This window comes from Ceratotherium simum, chromosome 36 (genome assembly GCF_057802395.1).
Source record: "Ceratotherium simum simum isolate JZ-2026a chromosome 36, ASM5780239v1, whole genome shotgun sequence".
NCBI lineage: Eukaryota > Metazoa > Chordata > Mammalia > Perissodactyla > Rhinocerotidae > Ceratotherium > Ceratotherium simum.
The window spans coordinates 1226315-1241408 of record NC_141935.1 but is presented as its reverse complement, the minus strand read 5'-3'; the positions used below and the strand labels follow the sequence as shown (position 1 = coordinate 1241408).

Sequence of the window (15094 nt, the reverse complement as noted above, 5' to 3'; positions counted from 1 at the left end):
CACCTCCAGGGCTGCGTGCCCAGCCAGAACAAGGCCCCCCATTAACTGCGTGCAGCCAGCGGAAAGAGGAATGCCACCCGCCCCCTCCCCGCCTGCCGACGCCACGCCAACCCGCGCCTCGCTGCTGGCTCCCCTGCCCTGAATGCAGAAGCCCAGGGTGCCATTCCCCCTCTGCCTGCCCTGCCTCCACCTGCCAGAAGGAATTAGCTTCACCATCCAGACGGACATGGGGGCCCAAAGGCACCACGCTGTGGGGCCCGGGGGACCTGCTGGGGGTGGGGCTTGTGGTTGGGAAATACCTGGCTAACCCTGGAACCCTGGTGTGCCTGGGGCCGGTGGACGGCCCTGGGGCCTACAGGGGGGAGGGGGTGGAGAGTGTAGTAGTGGCAAGGCTTGGCTTGGTGGCCTCCTGAAGGCTTGCTGCAGCCCCTGCCCCTAGCCTGGGCTGGAACCCCACATGGACAGGCCAGCCATTCGCCATCCCACCGCTTGCTTTGGTGCTGACTCTCAGGAATGTGATCCTTGGGAAGCTCCTCCTGGTGTGCCTGCTCCCTCCTACTCTAACGTTCCTGAGTTTCCTTCCTGTTTGGTCAGGGGAGAGAGCCAGCAGCTACCCCCTGCTTTGTTAGCCCGTAGGCATTGGCAGGTGGACTGGGTGTCGCTTCACTTTCTCCACGAGGTAGTGGGCCTGGCCCGTAGAGGCAAACTTGTCGGCCAGAGATGGAGATGCCATGCGGTCCCCGGGGATCCTGGAGGGCCTGCCTGCGATGAGGAGGCTGAGGGCCTCCGCCTGCCCCTCTACGGGATTCTGCACCTCACTACAGCCTCCCTGCTCCCTGCGCTCTGCTGCAGCTGGCCCACACAATGCCCGTGTGGCCCCACCGTATTGGGAGAGGGCAGCACCCTTGTCTCAGCCAGGCCTCACCTGGATGTCTCGATAAGGCAGTCTAGTCAATATTTAGCAAAAAAGTGATTAGAAAAACATTTATGAGGGGTTGCTTAAAGGAGATTTATTAGGATATCCTAAAGCCTTTTACTCAAAGTGTGGTCCACAGACCAGCAACATGTTAGGAGGCAAAAGCTCAGGCCCTGGCCTGGATCCGCTGAGTTGGAACCTACATTCTGAACTGGGCCAACCACTGCCCTAAAGCCGGTCCTTGGGGAGGTCAGACCATCAGCTGAGTCTCTGCCCCCCCACCACAAACTGAGTTCACCTACTGTGCACTTGGGTGGTGCACCACGGGTTCACATCAGGGGTGATAAGAAAGAGCCCGTGGGCCTCTCTGTGATTTCCTGCAAGGCTGTGGTTAAGAAATGGGTTCAGACCAGAAGCCTGCAGCTCTGGGGGCAGGAGGAAGTAGGATCCAGGGGGAGTCTCTCTGGAGGAAGCCAAGGATGCATCGGCTTGTCTTAGGACACAAGGGGCTGACTGAGATGCCTCTTCCCCGGGGGAGCCCACCTCACCCCTCAGCCCTGGCGAGGGCTCCGCTCTGCATGCCCGCTCTGCCACCGGGCTCATCCCGTTTACTTGTCTGTTTCTCAGACCAGGCTGGAGCCCCGGGAAAGCAGGGCCCAGCTGCCAGTGCCCTCCCATCTCCTCGGTGCTGGCACACACCCCTCGCACACGGGTGCCCCAAAATATTGGTGGAATGAGGGGAGGAGTGAATGAGTGAGTGAATCAACAAACCGGTGGCCAGAGGCGGGAGGTGCAGAGCAGGAACCAGCCCAGGCTGGAGCAGAGGTCCTCACCTGGGTGAGCGGGGGTGGGCAGCCCTCTTCAGGCCTGGCAGTGGCACTGACCTGGCTCCACCGCAGGCCAGAGGTGTGGCAGGCAACCCAGACGACTGCGGTGAGGACGGAGCCGTGCTGCGGAGCCTCTGAAGCTGCCAGTCAGCCGGCTGGTGGCCAGGCTCGGGTTTCATTAGAATGAGACATCTGTTCTGTAAACCCTTCCACTTAGAAGCTTTCGCCTTTTCTATTCATTCTCTTTGCTATTCTTTTTTTTTTTTTTTTGAAGAAAACCTCCTTTGAAAATTTCCATCCAGTCTCAAACAAGCTAAGACGAACAGAGGTATGTGCTTGCCTCTGGGCGTGGATGGAGCGGGCTCTGGTGACTTGAGGCTGTTGGTTCTTGAACCTCCACTGTGTCTGGCACTTGCCTGGGCTCCGAAGGTCCAAGATGAGTAAGGCCTGCAGTCTGTGCGAAGAGAGGTCTCAGGCCAGCGGTCAGCAAGTTACCACCCTGTGAGTCTGGGATGGAGGGATGCACCGGCTATTGTGGGGACTCAGGAGGTGGGGGAACATGGCCCGCTGTGGAGTCCTGTGACCATCCAGGGCACAGAGACTGATGGCCAGGGAAGTCTGGGAGCGAAGCTTGAGGACACCAAAGCCCTTGGCGTTGCCAGCAAATCTCAGAAAGTATTTGTGGAGCACCTACTGTATGCCAGAGTCTGTGCAAGGTGCTGGGGATACACGGATGAGTGAGAAGGAAATGCACCTTCAATTCAAGAAGGTAAAGCCTGAGAAGGATTCACAAGACGCCACGGGAATTGAGAGAGGAACTTTAGCAGCTTGAGGTTCATGGAAGACTTTCAGAACCAGTCTCTCTTCTTTTTTTTTTGTGAGGAAGATCAGCCCTGAGCTAACATCTGCCAATCCTCCTCTTTTTCCTGAGGAAGACTGGCCCTGGGCTAACATCCGTGCCCATCTTCCTCTAGTTTATATGGGATGCCGCCACAGCATGGCTTGACAAGCGGTGCATCGGTGAGCACCCGGGATCTGAACCTGCGAAGCCCAGGCCGCCGAAGTGGAGCGTGCGCACTTAACTGCTGCGCCACCGTGCCGGCCCCCAGAATGAGTCTCTTTTTTTAAAACATTTTATTTAAGTATAATCTACATTGCAGAAGAGGGTACCTATTGCAAGAGTATAGCCTGATAAATGTTGACTAGCTGACCACACTTGTGTAACCAGTCCCAGACCAAGGCACAGAATGTCAGCTGCTTTCTAGGGTCTTCCACTGGCCACGCCTCCTTCCGGTCACCACCCGCCTCCTCGAGGGTAATGACTGCCACGATGTCTAGCACAAGTACATTGTGCCTGTGTTTTGAACTTATGTAAATGGAGCCCTATCTTGTGTCTGGCTTCTTTCCCTCCTCGTGTTTGAAGATCTGTCCACACCACCGCCATGGGTGCCTCACTCATTCTCATTGCTGTGCACGTTCACAGTGGAGAACATGGCACAATGCACCCATCCCACTGTTGCTGGGCACTGGACGCTTTCTGGTTTGGGGGCACATCGATGGTGTGCTGGGATCAGTTTTCTACAGTCGCCGGTGAGCACATGGATGCGTTTCCGGTGGTTACACACCCAGGAGTGAATTGCTGGATCGTAGTGGATGCAGGAGGAGTCTCAAGGGTGGGAATGAGTTTCCTAGGTGAAGCGTAGGACAGGTCATCAGCTTGGTCTGAGGCCTCAGGAGGGAGGCCAGTGGTGGAGGGTGAGCAGAGGGAGAGGGCAGGGGGAGCTCACAGTGGGGCCTTGAGGACCAGCAGTATATTGAGACCCTTGGACTACTTACTGTATAGATGCCTGTGGCTCCTATAACCAACTACCACAAACTGGGTGGCTTACAATGATGGAAGTTGGTTCTCTCATAGTTCTGGAGGCCAGAAGCCCAGGATCAAGGTGTCGGCAGGGCTACATCACTACAGAGGCTCGAGGCGAACACGCACTGTGCATCTCTTCTAACTTCCAGGGTTGCTGTCTTCCTGGGCTTGTGGCCACATCACTCTATCTCTGCCTTCCTCTCACGTCACCTTCTCCTCTGGGTGTGTCTCTTATAAGGGCGGCTGTCATTGGGTTTAGGGCCCACCTGAATAGTCTAAGATGCCCTCCTCATTTCAAGATCCTTCACTTAATCACACCTGCAAAGACCCTTTTTCCAAGTGAGGTCACATCCCCAGGTTCCAGGGGTTAGGACGTTAGACATATCTTTTGGGGGGCCACCATTTGGCCTACTACACCATCCCTCACTGCCATCCTAAGCACCCCAGCTCAATTCCCTTTTGCAAAGGCCACTTCTTGATGGCTAAACCTGTCCCTCTTGGCCACTGCAGGACAGGCTTCCTCCAGGAAGCCCCCCTTGACTGTCACCTGATCCACAGGAACTTGAGATTCCTCCAGCACAAAGGTTCAAGGCTCTGTCCAGCTGTGCCTGTGGTTCTGAATCTGTCCTCAGAGGGCGGTTTCCTCAGGGCAGGGTGTGGCTCCTCCTCCCTCCCTCCTGTACACATGGGCACATACCTCCTCCAGGGCTCAGAGAGGCTCTGCACACAATGGTACTAGGACCAAGGAACTTAGGCTGAAGGCACTTTTCCACCATTGTCTGGTCCAGCCCAGGGCACCATGCCAAGTGGTAGCCCAGTGGCCAGCCCTTCCCCATGTCCCCTCTCCCCCAGACTCCACCACCTCAGAGGGAAGCTGTCTATTCCACCGTCCTCTATGTGGTCCTGGTTACGCACACACAACACAAGGAGGAGGGAGGAGCTTGGGGGAGGGGAGGGAGACCAGCCCTTTGCCTCTCCCCGGAGAAGGCTGGGCAGGCAGGAAGGCCTTTGGCTGGAGGACCATGGCCAGAGATCAGAAGATCAAAGGATGCGTGATCAGGGCTGAGGCAGTGGCACCACTTGGAGACATCAGAGAAGCAGCAGCTGGTGCCCTCTAAGGGCCAGTCTGATCCAGAAGGCCCTCCCCTCCTGCAGCCTCCCCGGCCCAGCTCTGCTATAGCTCTGTGGTGCTGCTCTCCATGATGAAGGGTTCTGGGGTGACTGCACGTGGGGGAGGGATGCTAACTGGAACTCCTGGCCCCCGGTGGGCATAGCGAACACCCTGCACACAGGGGTCTTCCCGTTTACTCCTCACAACAATTCCTGGAAGAGGAGCCATTGGATAACATTCTATAGATGCAGAAACTAAGGCACAGAGAGGAAAAGTAACTTCCCCATGTCAGACAACTGGTGAATGTTACTGCCAAGAAACAAACTCGGCAGTGTGACACCAGAGCCCACAAACCATTACACTCCAAAGGGAGGCGCAGCCCTCTGCTCAGTCCAACTGCAGCCTGAGGGAGTGAGGCCAGACCTCAGGAAGGACTTCTTGCTGGACCGGAGTGTTAGATCTAGATCTTGGATCTAGTCTTTCTACAAGTCCCATGAACCAGGAGTTAGGGAAGAGGGTAGGTTGTTGGGGTGCCAGCCAGAGGGAAGGACGGAGGTGGCAGGACAGGATCACGCGGAACGTGGCAGGAATCGCCCTGGGACCTGGCACTGGGGGCCTCAGGGGCCAGTGGCGCTGGGAGGAGGGGAGCCACTGAGGGCGGGCATGGCAGGACCTGCCCCGAGCAGGGCGCGGTGCACAGGTGGGCTTGGAGGAAGGGATCCGAGCTCCAGAAAGTTCCACAGGTCCTGGGAGTGGGACCCAGAGGCCGACGCGACGGGCGGGGCCCTGGGGCCCTCCCAGCCGGCCCTAATCCCCCTCCATTGTTCCTGACGCTGCGGCCGCCTCCCCACTTCCGGGCCCTTTCAGCCCCTGTGGGCAGGGGGGGCATGGGCAGGGGTGCGGGCAGGGCGGCAGGGAGCCCTGGGCTGGTACCACGGGGACCCAGCCACTGTTTGCTGTGGAACTTGGGTTCAACCAAAGCGGCCCATGTGGGCTCTGCTGCTTGTTACCACGTGACTAGATGTGAGGTAACATGTTTCTCAGTATCCGTTTCTTCTTTTAAGTGGAAATAAATAATGCTTCATTCCCTGGCCCGATAAAATGATTAGATTAAAAGAGACCAGGATAAACTGTGAAAGGTATTCCAGTGGAGGCGAAGGGGAGGGGTGGAGGGCTGCGCTTGGACAGCCTCCAGGCCTTTGGCTTCAGAAGGACCTTAGTTTTGCTGAGCCACACCTGTAAAGTGGGTCTGCAAAGGCTTCAGCAGTGTCTGCCCTGGCAAAGGAAGTGCTTATTACACGCTCTGAACCTCCAGCCTCTGCTCTTTCCCACCAGATTCAAGTTGACACTGGGACCCGGCCCAATTTAGAAAACCGTGAGGCTAGGCATCTGGTGCTGCCCCGGCGGGGGCCTGGGCGGTGAGTGGCTGCTCTTCAGTGTGTGGGGGTCGTGGCGAGTGGAGTTGCCGGGATGGGAAGGGGAGGAGGGAGGCCTGAAGAGAGAGGAGAGCTTCCATCCGGATGTGGGTGTGGGGGTGACTCAACAGAGGGGCCTCCCTTGGTTTTCTGCCCCAGACACACCTGCCTCTTTATCTGGTGATGTAAAGGCAGGAGGACCAGGAGCTTCTGTAAACAAACAAGGCTCAGGGCTGCAGTCGGCACGCAAAGCAGGCCCACCTCCTGCCCCGGGGCTGTCCTGGGCCTTCCCACCTGCGCCCCTGCCCCCCTTCCCGGCTCCCCACTCCACCCAGCCCCTCTCCTGGCGGACACCGTTCTTCCCTGTGGGGAGGTCGCGTCTCACAGGATGTCACAGTGCTTCTCTCTGAGGTGCTTCAAGTCTGATGGGGAGAGAGAATTCACCCCACGCACCTCCACACAGACATGCTGCTTCTAGATGGAGCTGGGGATCCGGGTGAGAGCTGGAGAAGACGCCGGGAGGCAGGGGAAACCCGGGCTTGGCGGGACACATGGGCAAGTCCTGAAGGACACGGCAGCTCTGTTTGCTGGGTCTGTCCTCTTTCCCTCCTGCGTCAGGGCTGTCTCACACTCTTCTTCAGTCCTCCCAGTGGGGGGCCGCGTGTGGTCCAGCCCTCCATTGTTGCATAGAAAATGGACCTTGAAGCTGGTGTTGTTTATGTGTGACAAGGACAGGTAATTGGGAGCCGTGGCAGAGCTCCCAGCCCCATGGGGAGACCAGCCACATGGATGGGCAATCTGAGATGAGGAGGCGACAGTTCATAGACGAGGACAGGATCGTGGGGCCTGACATAGGAGCTGAACCCACTGAGATCAGAGTCAAAAGGCCACATCGATTAGTCTGGGGACGCCTGTGACACTCCAGCCCAGGCCCAGCACTTATCATTCAGGCTTGTACTGGTCCACTCTCTTGTCATTGTCCCACTTGACTGGGCTCTTGGAGGGCAGGGATCGCACGTGCCTGGACTTTGCAGCTCCGTCACCTGCCCAGGGCCTGGTGTACAGTGGGGACTCCGTAGGTGTTGGTGGAATGACACGTGGCGGGATGAGTAAAAGAGTGGCTGAAGCCTGGAGGCTTCCTGTAGGAGGAGGCACTTCAGCTAGGCCTTGGTTGGTGGCAGGGTTGGGGAGTGGTGCTCACAGGTCACATTGGTTGGTATTCACCGTGTGCTAGGCACTGGCTGAGCACTTTACCAGTGAGGAAACAAGGCAGAGAGAGGTGAAGTAACCTGCCCAAAGTCACATAGCCAGTAAGCGACAGAGCTAGGAACCAAACGCGGGTCAGCGCAACTGCAGAGGCCGTACCCAGCACTGTCCAGTAGGACTCCCTGTGACGGTGGGTGTATTCTAGATCTGCGCTGTCCGAAGTGGTGGCCATTAGCCACGTGTGGCTATTGAGACTTGAAATGTGGCTGGTGTGGCCGAGGAGCTGAATTTTAAATTGGATTTAATTTTGATGAATTTAAATGTAAATAGTCACATGTGGGTAGTGACTGCTCTATTGGACAGCGCAGGTCTACACCATCTCTCAGAGAGAGGGCAGAGAGGAGACGGGGTCCAGAGCCCTCCATGGCTCCCAGATGCTCTGTCCCTTCATGTCGTGGGCTGCCCTTCGGCCACATTGCGGCCCTAGCTAGGCCCAGGAGGCCTGGGTCCCTTCAACTTCTCCGCCTGTGGGTGGCATGACTTGGCAAGAGGCAGGAGCCACGGGGGAGAAGCACATAGTTATGCAATCCCAGCGCCATGCTCCACTCTTGAGAAACTTTGCCTGGCTCTGGGCGCGGGAGAGGACAGCGCCCACAGGCACAGCTCTCCACTGCCCAGGACTAGTGCTCTGAGGGTCACAACCAGTCGCCTGGGGCAGCAGCAGCCCTTTGCACCCGACCTGTTGTAACACTTCCAACTGGGATTCAGGGGCTCTGCAGACCACCCCAGCTTAGTCACTCTGCCCGGCAGAGCCAGAGACACCCCCATAGCTGGGATGGGCCTGCCTCCTTCACAAAGGGATTACCCTGTGGTGCTGAGGGTCAGGGCCAGCGCAGAACTCAGTCTCCCTCTCTGATGCTGTCCACTCCCCGGCTCTGCCCAGCACCCTCTCCCTTGGCGTGCTGTCAGTCAGATTTCCCTCTTTCAAGAAGAAGGTGGAGCCATCAGGTTTGGCCTGAAGTCGGTTCCTATGGCACCAAACCATGATTTCCCAAATCGAGCATCTTTGAGTGGGAGGGACCTCCCTGGGTCTCGTCCCTCCTTGCCATCTGAGTGTGAGGAGACCCACATCACATAGACGAAATATCACAATACCTATGAGTGACGTTCCCTGACAGCTGTGATCTTTTAACCCAGGGCCAAAAACACCTCTATTTTTCCTTTCTCTCTGACTTTTAGGAATGTCTCCTTCCTTAGCCTTTATCCCTCCCTGTCCCACCTGAATGAAGGGTCACCTGTCGACTCTGGGTTTCCACTCTGCACATAGGCTGACACAACCCCAGGACCTTCTCTCCCCTCACAAATGCCCCCCAAGTCCAGGTGCCAGGCCCGCCCCGCCCACCCCTCCAGCCTCTCTCTTACTGTCCCCTGCACCCACCATCACTAGCCCTCCTGCGATTCCAGACAGGCTGGGAGACATTCTTGTTACAAACAAGGGAGCCAAGAAATGACAAAATAAAGCAACAGCCCTTTTATTTAAAAACACAGCATTGTTCTCACGCAGGACTTCGTGTGAAGCTTAGGGGATGAGCTGTGCTTTTGCGTATGTGAACACAGATACACTTTTCCTGATTAGAGTGCACTCCCTTGTTTGGAAATTGGTGAAAACTGCAAAAATCGGAAAGAACTTTGTGTCAACGAGTGTGTTTGGAGACAGCTTGTACCGAGCCATCTCTGATGAGGAAGTGTTGTCCAGGAGTCGACTGGACGGAAGGGGCCCATTAGGGACTCAAAATCACTGCAGTGGGGTGCAGAGAGCATCACTCCAAGTTTAGAGACCTAATTCTAGCAGCCACGCTGCCATTCATTTGCTGTGTGGCCTTAGGTAACTTTGTCCATCTCTGGATCTGCTTCCTCACCTGTAAATCAAAGGCGTGCGGGTGGAGGATAGCACCTTCCGTTCCGGGGTGTTTGGAAATGCACAGAGTGTCTGATGGTTGCAGTAACTGGAGATGCTACAGGCACGGATGAGCAGGGCCTGCAGTGCTAACACCTCTGTAATGAACGGACCAGCCCTGCACAGGGAAAGGGCCCTGGCGACCACAGAACTCTGGACCCTGGGTGCAGGGAGTGCCGTCCAGGTGCCTTCCACTGTGTGCAGGGGGTGCTGTCCGGGTGCCTTCCACTGTGTGCAGGGGGTGCCGTCTGGGTGCCTCCCACTGTGAACTCCGTTCAGGGAGCTCCTCGTGTCTCTACACGCCCCTCCCTCCTTTCTGCCCCAGAAAGCCACCCCTGAGCCCCTGTCGTAGAGTTGGAACGCGCGGTTTAGAACTGAATAGGGATAGAGCTGCAGGAGCAGTCTATAAGCCACAAACCAGAGTACACATGCGGGTTTCTGCTGTTACTTTGTGAGCAAACAATCTTTCCCCCACAACACTGTAGACTCCTCCAGTCCCCACGATGCCTGGCACTGTGCTGGGCACCCAGCAGCCAGTAGAAGATCACTTACTGACCTGCAGGGCTGCGGGGACCTCGGCCTTGGTCTAACTGAACCAGGTCCCCCCAGTCCCGTGCTCTTTCCTCTCTGCCCCGTCACTTGCCTCTCCTGTGGACACAGGAACTCAGCACGTGTTCTCTGAGCACCAGACGTCCCCGGGGCAGCCAGCCTGTCTACTGCCCTTTTCAGCATGAGGGATCCCCGCTGTTGGGCTCTTTCTACACTGGCCTGTGCTGCTCCCTGCCAACCCTGGGCTGTCTCCCAGCGTGGCAGGCAATGTGGGGAAGCGCTGTCAGTGCAGGCTCTTGTGGCCCTAACTGGGGGCTGTTGCCTGAGATGAGGAGGCCAAGGAGCAGCCCGATGGTGCCACTGGGGATGTGGAGGGATCCTTCAGAGGAGAGAGGATGCCACAGCGAGAAGACAGTGAGCATCCTTAGCAACAGCCCCGACGACTGTGCGCCAGTTGGGAACTCAGCACCAAGTGGGTTCTTCATAGAGATTATGTCCTTAAAGAGGAGTGGGAGATGCTCAAATGAGACATCAGGAAGGACTTCCCCAGAGGGCGGGCTGTCAGCCCAGGAATAGAAGCCTGGGAGGTTGCCTCACCTATGTCCATGATGCATTCATTTAAATGTTTATGGCGCACCCCTATTTGCCAGGTACCTTGCTAGGATTGGAGGGTACAGAGAGGACTGAGAGTAAGAGTTGGCCTTGGAGAAACTCATAGTTGTTTGGGTCATTAGACACCAATCATTACAATTCTATTAGATGAGTGTAACATGAATAATAAGACATGTTTACATTTATTAACTCAGGTAATTCTCACTACAAGCCTTGTGTGGAAAGTACCATTATTATCCCTATTTCACAGAGGGGAGAACAGAGGCTTAGTGATGTCGAGTGACGTGAGCAGGCTCCCACAGCTCATTAGTGCCGAGCTGGGGTGATAACAACGGTGGGCGCAGTGCTGCTCACACACAGAGCTCAGTAACTCGTTGGGAGAGAGTTTACCAAATACACAGGGGCCACCCCACCAGCTCTGCCTGGGGAAGCCCTCACAGAGGAGGTGGCCTGGAGCATGGCCATGCCTGGGGACCGGGTCTCACCTCCTGGTCACTCTAACTGCCGTTTACCTGGCTTCAGAGATGGGCAACCTGAGACAACGGTGGAGACCATGCAAAAGGGGCGCCCCCCCCCTCACCGGGACCAGCTGGGGCCAGTTCTCTCAGGTCCGGCCCAGCAGAACCCAGGGCCTTTGCCTTCCACTGTTTTGTCCTCCAACAGGAAAATGCAAGCAGCACAAACCCCCCAGGGCCTTGAGTATCAGCTAGATTGCACGGGGGGATAGTCCCCTTGTACCCTCCCCCTCCAGGTAGGGCTTTGCTGCCCTCAGCTCCCCAGCATCCCCCCCTTACCCAGCCTGTTCCTGGTCTCCACGGCAACACCGCCTCACCCAGCTCCCTGGGGTGGTCCAGTTGCCTCACAGGGTAAAGCTCAGAGAACATTTTCCTTATACGCAGCCAGAAACTTCCCCTTCCCATGCCCAGGGCTGCCCCCTCTCCCCTCCCTTCCCTCCTGCTGGCCTCGCCCCACTGGCCCTCTCCTGCCCCCCATGGCTGTGTCCAGTGAGAGGACACATAACCCCTGTGGGTACCCCAAGGGCGTCTGGGAAGAAGGCTTCGGAATGGTGTTGCACCCATCCTCTCAATCCCCTGCTGTTCAGTGAGAGCAGCAGCTCACAGGGTCCAGGGATGCGAGAACATGGTACCTCTCATCTGAAAAGTATTAAGAATTTCAGAATGGCAACAGCAGAGCAGCAAATGATGCCCAGGCCCTCCAGACGTGGGTCTGTGCAGCCGCATGTCATGTGCCCCCGAAGTCCGTCCTGGAGAGCAGGGCTGGGTGTGTATGCAGTGGTCGTGGGTGACAGTGTCTGAGCAGAGCTTGAGTTCAGGCATCCGGCATCTAACTCAGCCAGAAGTCAGATCCCAGACGGCGTCACTGCGCTCCTTGCGTTCCTTCCTGGGGCCAGGAGATAGACAGGCAGGGGCCAGAGTCCAGAGAGGGAACCAGGCTTGCCCCAGGTCACACAGCCGAAAAGCGTTTTCCAACCAAAAGGACAAGACTTGAGTGAGGCCATTTGTTTCTCTTGAAGAGTTTCTGTCTTTGTAATCAGTGGATGTTTCAAGAAAGTTTATGATTTTTAACTCTCTGATGCTCCGATGTGCACGTGTCAGATATACATGTGCCCTCACACGTGGCACGCATGCCTAGCACCCCACGAGACAAGCCACCCCAGAGCTCCTGTCTCCCAGTGCATGCCCCTCGTGAATGCATGCAGCTCCTGTGGCCTCCACCAAGCCCAGGCACCCTGAGGATCACAGGGCCTCTGTTCCCTGGGTCCAGCATGACCCCAATGTCTGAGCTGTGCTCTCCGGGCTGACGAGGACGGCTGCCCTCCCAGGAGCGTCGTGGCTCAGAACCACCAACTTTACAGAACAAGCCTGCATTCAGATGTGCTCCCCAAGACCCCCCACGGCCTCCCCCACGAGAGACCCTTCCCCTTCCCGGGGCCTGTGGCGTCAGCCCAGCACCTCCCTCTTCCAGCTCCGCGCGTTCCTCCTCCTTCCCCTTTCCTTAGCCTCACCCCTTTCCTTTTGTGAGAGGGCCAGGCTCTGACGGGGTTCCCCCTGCCCCCCACCATTTGAAGTCCACCCTCCTGGCCCCCCTGATGGAGCATGCAGCTGGGCTGTGTGTTGTCTTGGGCAGGATGTGGGGGCGGGCTGGGGGCACAGGCCCCTCCTCCCCAGGGGAGAACAATGAGGCCGCTAGTCAGGTCTGCGGGGTGGAGGGGGGCATGGAGCCACATCAGAGCTCTGAGGTGCGGCCCCTGGAGGGACGGCTGAGTGATGAGGCCTGAGTCACAGCCCTGCGTGCTCCTTGAACTCCCGCTCCGCGCCTGTGAAGACACGTCCAGAAATGCACGGGGTAAACATTGAGAGGTATTCGTTTCTGCGGCTCCACGCGCCTCCCTGCCTGGCTGAGGAGGAGCCAGGCCAGGCCTCCAGGGGGAGGAGTCCCGTCAGACCCAGGTTCTGGGGCCTGGGCTGCTGTGGGCCTCACCATGCTTTCCCCAGCCACTGTCCAGTGTCACCGCATCTTTACATTTCCACCAGAACCCCAGGGTAGTAGAGCCCGAAAACATCCCGAGAACCAAACTCGGACTTACAGTCCGTCAACGAGCTCTCTTGGTTCTGCTCCCTACACTGTGGCCGTCAGCACACCAGCTCTGCCTGCCGCCTGGCCCTCCTCCACCCGTCGGCAGTGGTGGCGGGCTCAGGGATGGCCTGTCCCTCTCCACGCAGAGCAGGCAGGGAGCCGGGGACAAGAACCAGCCCCGAGTCCCGCGTACCACTTCCTTGGCTCAGCCCTGCGCGGAATGTCTTCCTTCCTCAGAGGACATGGTGTCCGGACTCCAAGCTTTATCACAGATAAAACGCTTATAGACAGGAGGCGGGCTCCGTGCGCGGCTCCCCGCCATCTCCAGCCTGCCTTCCTGAGCACACGCAGGAGGCGCACGAGTTTCTTGTGGGCAGTGGAGACACGGAGGTTGGAGGAAGAAAGAGCCTTCCTAGGGCGGGAGAAAGCCACGGGAAGGCCTGGGGGCTGCCAGCAGGGTGGTGGTCTGGTCTGAGCCACCTCAGTGCTCCCCAGGGAGCGGCTGGCAGAGGCGAAAAGCAGCTGTGGGAGTTTGAAAGAGGATGGAACCCAAATGTGTCAGGCACACACACGCCGTCTCAGACCTCGCTGCTCACCCAGGCACAAACAGAAGAAAATGCCAACACGTGAACAAAGGCACCAACCCCTCCACTTCCCTCCAGGCCTGTGGGACTGGTGCACTTGGCTACAGGTCCCTGAGGGACAGGTGGAAGGAAGAAAGCAAATATTTATCCTGCGTGTACTATTTGTTAGGCAGTCTGTAGGCATTGCCTCATTTAATCCTTACAAGGACCAAGAGTTTAGTGTTATTCATCCCATTTTTATGGATGAGGAAACTGAAGGTCATAGTGGTTAAGAGCCCTAGGTCTTAAGGGCTTTCTTGGAGAGCCCAAGGAGGAGAGAGGTGACCTCGGGGCCTTTTGACTCCAAAGCTCAATGCTCTTCCCTCTTTGTTTTCTTGAACATAAAATGAAGATAACAATGGCATCTACCTTGGGGTTGTTGTGAGAACTCAGTGGGGTTATTTGGGAAAAGGTTAACCAGTGCCTGACATAGAGGAGGCCTGGGGGAATTGTCAGCTGTTACTATTGTGCAGGGCGGCTCAGAGGACAGTGACGGGAACAGCCCACAGGGTCTCTCAGGTGGCACGGGAAGGTTGGAATGGTCCAGGGCGGCTCAGGATCTTCCTCCCACCACTGGGGTATGAGGCTCTGCTGTGGTGTGCCCAGAGACCACGTCCTATAGTTGGAGAGAGGCAGAGGAGGCTGAGGGAGGGAAGGCAGCAGACAAGAAAGTGCTGAGACCTCGGAGGGCAGTGGCTCCCGCTGGCTCTGGGACTGAACAAAAGGCTGGCCCCCACGGCCATTCCACTGCTGATCACACTGGTGCATGGGCGTTGTGTGAGCCTGCCCCACAGACCGGATCAGCAGTAACCTCTGGGCCTCCCTTTCCCCACTGGTAAAAAGAGAGCATGAGGTATTCTTTGGACTAGGTGACCCCTCCCCTCCTGCTCTGAAATTCTGTGAATTGTTCTCTGGCTCCTCCCCTGTCAGGGGGTCAGTTTCTCTCATGAAGGGAGGAGGGTCGAGCACAGGGAGGGAGGGGCCCGGGGAATGGGAGCCTGCAGACCGAACACACTGTGGACCTAGAAGCCCTGACCCGGCCTGTTTCCCACTCGTAGCGAGTGCAGCTGCTGGCTTTGGAGTTAGGATGGCCCAGTGTGGGGATGCCAGGGGAACTCCGAGGGCGCTCTGTGGGGATCTGGAGGTGGACAGTGTGGGGTGGGGCAAGGGACAGCTCACAGCTCCTTCCCATTTTCTCTCCGTGCAGAGACCTGAGCATGAACAACCTCACGGAGCTTCAGCCTGGCCTCTTCCGCCACCTGCGCTTCCTGGAGGAGCTGTGAGTAGATGATTGGGTGCTGGGGTGGAGGCGGGGCTGGAGGCGGCCCCTAACAGCTGTAGGAACCAGGGCTCCCAGGAGGAGGGCGGAGCTCAAAAGAAAGGGGCCTGGGAAGCTAAGGCTCTTCTTGACAGCAG

General features: G+C 57.3%; 1 protein-coding gene across 1 annotated transcript in view; it reads left to right on the top strand.

Annotated features, from left to right (window-relative positions):
- The window catches only part of LGR6 (leucine rich repeat containing G protein-coupled receptor 6), a 111452-nt gene that overhangs the window by 11373 nt on the left and 84985 nt on the right, over positions 1-15094 (top strand). Inside the window, exon 2 of the mRNA XM_004438949.3 lies at positions 14886-14957. Within this exon, the coding sequence (XP_004439006.1) occupies positions 14886-14957 (72 nt within the window). The remainder of the gene's footprint in view (positions 1-14885; positions 14958-15094) is intronic.